This window comes from Anomaloglossus baeobatrachus, chromosome 4 (assembly GCF_048569485.1).
Source record: "Anomaloglossus baeobatrachus isolate aAnoBae1 chromosome 4, aAnoBae1.hap1, whole genome shotgun sequence".
NCBI classification, from domain to species: domain Eukaryota; kingdom Metazoa; phylum Chordata; class Amphibia; order Anura; family Aromobatidae; genus Anomaloglossus; species Anomaloglossus baeobatrachus.
The window spans coordinates 631190337-631196336 of NC_134356.1; the positions used below are offsets into that span (position 1 = coordinate 631190337).

The following is a 6000-nucleotide window of genomic DNA, read 5'->3' on the forward strand; positions in this document are numbered from 1 at the left end:
ATAAAAGCTTATTATACTATGAATGTCCTTTGCTCCTATAGCAACCAATCACACCTGCAATTAATAACCAGTAGTTCTAGGCGCCATTCACTTTAATGTAAGCAGGTTTTTTGGAGAGTAACTGTAAAGCGCGGGGTTACATTTTTTCTTGAAAACATAGTCTACAACGTTCCTTGGGTCACATGGAGTGTCTGTGCAAAATTTTGTGATTGTAAAAGTGACGGTGCGGATTCCTTTAGTGGACACACAAACACACACACACATATGCATACACACATACACTCAGCTTTATATATTAGATATATACAGTGTATATATATATATATATATATATATATATATATATATATATCTAACATATATAAAGCTCAGTGTATGTATGTGTGTATGTATGTGTGTGTATGTATGTGTGTATGTCCGCTAAAGGAATCCGCACTGTCGTATTTACAATCACGAAATTTTGCACAGACACTCCATGTGACCCAGGGAACGTCATAGACCATGTTTGGGCGGGAAAATTTAACCCCGTGCTTTCCAGTTACTCTACAAAAATCCTGCAGCCATTAAACTGAATGGAGCTGGGAGCTATAGGCTATAAATAGCAACTGTCAGGGGTTGCTATAGGAACAAAATAAACTGTTAGTATAAGAAGCTTATGTGTGAGGTAAAAAGATGTCGGTGGTGAGACGGATAGAGAGACAGAAAGAGACAGACAGACAGAGAGAGACCTAGAAAGAGACAGACCTAGAAAGAGACAGACCTAGAAAGAGACAGACCTAGAAAGAGACAGCCCTGGAAAGAGACAGCTCTGGAAAAAGACAGCCCTGGAAAGAGACAGCTCTGGAAAAAGACAGCCCTGGAAAGAGACAGCCCTGGAAAGAGACAGCTCTGGAAAGAGACAGCTCTGGAAAGAGACAGCCCTGGAAAGAGACAGCCCTGGAAAGAGACAGCTCTGGAAAGAGACAGCCCTGGAAAGAGACAGCCCTGGAAAGAGACAGCTCTGGAAAGAGACAGCCGGGCAAGGAGACAGCTGGGCAAAGAGACAGCCGGGCAAAGAGACAGAGAGAGAGAGAGAGATAGACTGATGCAAATAGAGACAAAGAGATAGAAACAGACAGACAAGGAAAGAGACAGACAGCGACACACAGACAGAGACTAGGAGAGAGACAGTTACTATCCCGGGCAACGCCCGGGTACTACAGCTAATATATATACAGTATATATATATATATATATATAATAGCTATAATAGCATTGTTGTATTATAACATTATAGCGTACTATTATTTGTATATGTTATATATTATATCATTATCTTTTATGTATAATTTTATATATATATTATATATAGTATTATACCATTATATTATTGTATGTAGTGTTTAGTGTTTTCATACCATATATTATTTTGTATATATTTTCTATAGTATTACACTATTTTATATTTATTATTTTGTATAGTATTACTTTATATAGCATTATTATTCTAGATATCTGATAGTATTAATATATCTATATGTTGTATGAATTACCGTACATATTTTATGTATTTCCCACTTAGTGTATTATATATAATCCAGTAAGATTATAAATTACAGTATACAGTCGCAGGTTTCTTATCGCTGCTTTTTTTTGTCACAATGAATGGTATCTGATTGTACAGACAAATTTCCTATAATGAAAGAGGAACCGGAGAATTGCACAACACAGATTTTTAGATAGTTTGGATAATAAATGTCACCAGTTGATAGAGTTGCACAACTTTTATAAAATTAGTGTATGTTGTTCTTTCTGTACACCACAAGCAGAAATCTATGCTACTTATAAGCTTGTTTAGATTTCCGCTATGATTTGCACCAATTTCTGGTGTCATTTACAGGCAAATCTTACCTCCAGCTAAGGCTACTTTCACACATCCGGTTTTAGCAGTGCGGCTCAATCTGGCTGTGAAACCTATGCAACGGATGCGGCGAAAACACTGCATCCTTTGCATAAGTTTTTACATGCGGCCCGTACGTTTTTTTCCGGTTGCGGCATGCTACTGAGCATGCGCAGTGGAAGAAACCGCATGCGGCGGCCGGATGCGTTTTTTTCCGCATCGCGCCGCATCCGGCGTCCATAGGCATGCATTGAAAAATGCGCCGCAGCGGCCGGATGCGGCGCAATGTGTTTTTTTTTTTTTTGCCGGAGCAAAAAACGTGCCAGGGAACGTTCCATCCGGCCGCGGCATCGGCTAAATCTGCCGCATGCGGCAAAAACCGGACCGAACGCAAGCCCATGCGGCACAATACGGCACTAATGTAAGTCTATGCAAAAAAAAAAACGCAACCAGCGGCAAAAAAAACAGTTGCGGTTTTTCTGCAGAGCGCCGTGTTGTGCCGCAGAGCAAAAACCGGATGTGTGAAAGTAGCCTTAGCCCCACACAATTTTTCAAAAAAAATGCCAAAAATAAGAGTAAGGCTACTATCCCAATATGTAGTAGCTGTAATAATAATAATAGCAAATCCCTCTAATTAGAAATGTAGTATAGTTCTCCTAACAAGCTATGGCTTTTACCTCATGTGCAGGGCATTGCAGTAACTTTGGTATCCATGATTACAACCATGAGCAACTAACTGTCACTATAGGAGTGGTCATAATCATGGATACATAAGCTGCAATGCCCTGCACATGAGGTAAGAGACATGGCTATATCAGGAGACCTATACTACATTTCTAATTGGAGGTATTTCCTAATAAAAAAATATTTTAATATTTATCCCATACAGTAAATGGAAAATAAAAAAAAAGTCAAAACAAGAAAAAAAAAATTGTACAGTTAGAATTCCTTATTTTTTGGTTATTTCGCCTCTCAAAAGAATGGACTAAAAAGAGATCAAAAAGTCGGAATCCAATAATGATGCCGATACAAAGTACAGAGACTGATCAGAAAATAAAAAGTTATCTCCTGGAAGGAGAGGAGGAAAAGCAAAGAGGGGCCCAAGGGCCGTTATAAAGCTGGAGACGGCCCTCTTGGGAATAGTATCGGTTATATCAAAGTCCGTTTTGTCAGGAGTATTTTAAAGGTCTCTGTGAAATGAAATTTTCCAGCAATTCTCCATGTCCTCGATCCTTAGTGATCACAAATTACCGATGCCCACCTTCTTTTCTCTCCACAGGAGTCTTTTGGCCGTACCATGTCCTTACACCGTACCTCTATTCCAGCCTCTTCCCCGGCCTCCGTCCACTCTCTACCACCACGTGATGTCAAACGGCCCCTGGGAAAATCAGTGTCAATCAAATCAACATGGCAACCATGGACTCCAATACCAAAATGTGAAGCAGAGTCAATTGGAGAAGTGACATTGGGGGGTTCTATTGACGGTGATTTGGGGGTACGAGCCAGGCACATGTCTGAACCCCAGCGGTTAACAGATGACCCATTCCTATATGATATAGATAACATAAAAATCCGTACTTCAGATGTGTAACCAAGCCTTAGCTTACAAAGCTGGTCTGCAAAAGAGACAAGATGGCTGCCACATCTACAGACTCTTTGTGTATTACATACCGGGTGAACCGTTATACAGTATTTTTGACGAGATACTACCTAAATCGCTTCCTTGCTTTGTTACTGCCATGGTATTGGCATTTGACTGTGAAATTTTCTGATCTTGTTTCAACTCAATATAATAAACAGTGACCAGTTTTTCTAGCCGATGCCCTAGCCATGTACAAAATGACTTTTGTCGGGAACTGGTGTGTACCGGTATATCATGACATGTTCTTCTGACATTATGATCAGAGGTAGGCCTTGTTCATCTTGACGTTAAGGTTACATAATGGACAGTGCAAAAAACCCAAATAATCCAAAATGATATGTTTTCATTATACATCTGATAACCGGTGGTCTAGCGTTGAGGGATGTTGCAAACCTTATTGGTGATGGGGTCCTGCAGAAAAAGTGTCTAGTGGAGAAAGGGGAAGAATCCCTAGTAGTTTAGTGTTAGGAGAGGAGTTATAACCATTAATAGTTTAGTTGTCCTGCAGAGAAGGTGTCCAGTGACAGAATGGGAAGAATCCCTAGGTGACATGTTTTGGAAGGGGTGTCGCAACCATTATTGGTCTTCTGATCTTGCAGAGAAGGAATTGTGAAGAATCCCTAGTGGTGTCCAGGTCACGGTCTGAGGTAAGAATTCCAGGAAGGTAGCGGATAAAGACAAAGGGGCTTAGCAAATGGGTAGTGAGATGCGAGGGCAGAGGTTGGGCAACAACCAATGAGAGACTGATCTCAGTGGTGTCTACGAGCCTATTGTTCCTGTGCTCAAAGATACAACTGTCAGTGATCTGACCACTGCCAGCCAGCTAACTAGCCAGGTAATCAAACTAAAGGGCAATAACTGGAGGAAGTCCAGCAGCCCCAGCTGGTGATAAGGCTGCGAAGCAATCCTCAATTTGGATGGGAACAGCTCAGCCTACTCCAGTACCAGATTAGGCGGATTTGCTGTCATTCGGAATCTTGACAGCCCAGCACCCCCCTGCCATATATTGGGCGGCTGAGCTGTCCCTCTTAGCATCCTTATGACACAGTGATGACTCATTCATGACGTGGCTATCTCAATTCACCAAACACCTGTACTTGGGCAGCTGACAACCCATACACTTTACGAGACACCACTTCAACCAGTAAAAGTTTATGTTTGTTATATCATTTCCATTGGCCCCATATTTTTTTGAAGCAACAGTGACAACAGCGGTGTACATGGAATTCTTCCAAACCTTCACCAATGAGCTGGACGATGAGGAACTTAGAATAAGCTACTTCTAAGAGGATGGTGCAATGTGTCACATGTCAGATGTCAGCATGACAGAGATGGAAGCCTTCTGTGATGACGGGGTAATCTCCAAGGGACTGTGGCTACTAAGATCGCCTGATTCAACATGGATTTTTCCTTTGGTGCCATTTGAAAGGTCAGGTGTACAATAACAAACCACAAAAATAACAGGGACTCCGAGAGAACATTCAGGCTATGACCCCAGGCATCCTACAGAATACATTCAACAACATGGAACGGGGCGTGAAGTTGTGCTTGAATTCAAACAGTGGTCATTTTCAACACTTTCACCCCCCGCGATTTTCCATTTTTCATTTTTTCCTCCCCTTCTTCCAAGAGTCATGACGTGGTATTTTTGTCAATATAGCCATATGAGGGCTTGTTTTGTATGGAACGAGTTGTAATTTTGAATGACACCATTCATTCCGTCATATTGTATACTAGAAAATGGGGAAAAAATTTCAAGTGCGGTGAAATTGCAATTACACAATTTTTTTTTTTTTGAGAGGGGGGGGGCGGTTTATTTACCATGTTCACTATATGGTAAAACTTACCTGTCAGTAAAACTACGTAGATACCAAACATGTATAGGTTTTTATTTATGTGGTGAAAAAAAATCTGAAATTTATCAAAAAAAAAAGAATTTCACTTTTGTCACCATTTTCCAAGACCCGTAACATTATCATTTTTAGGATCTGGGGCTGTGTGATAGCTTATTTTTTGCACCCTAAACTGACACTTTTACTGATACCATATTGAGGTAGATGCAATGTTTTGAGCACCTTTTATTGTATTTTATTGCACTATTGGGCAACCCAAAAAAAAAAAATCATAATTCTGTTTCTTTCATTTTCTTTCTTGTTACGAATTCACTGATCAGATTAATTTGTTTTATATTTTGATAGATCGGACATTTCTAAAAGCGGCGATGCCAAATATGTTTTTTTTTTTTTTTTATTGTTTTATGTTTAATGGGGTGATTTGAACTTTTATGTTTTTTTCCATATTTTTTACCCTTTTTTTTTCTTTTACTATTTACTATTTAGGTGGCTTGAAGCTGCGATCATCTGATTGCCTGTGCTATACAGAGCAGTGCACAAGCACTGCTCTGCCTATAAAATGAGTAAGCTTTGAAGCAAGCACCTGATCTCTTACGGCCCCCATACACATTGGAGTAATGTCGGTA

At 40.1% G+C, this 6000-nt stretch overlaps 1 protein-coding gene across 1 annotated transcript in view; it reads left to right on the plus strand.

The window, feature by feature from the left end:
- The window catches only part of PLEKHA2 (pleckstrin homology domain containing A2), a 119663-nt gene extending 115947 nt beyond the window's left edge, over nt 1–3716 (plus strand). The window contains exon 12 of the mRNA XM_075343018.1: nt 3159–3716. Within this exon, the coding sequence (XP_075199133.1) occupies nt 3159–3470 (312 nt within the window). The 3' untranslated portion in view covers nt 3471–3716. The remainder of the gene's footprint in view (nt 1–3158) is intronic.
- The last annotated feature ends 2284 nt before the right edge of the window (nt 3717–6000 follow it).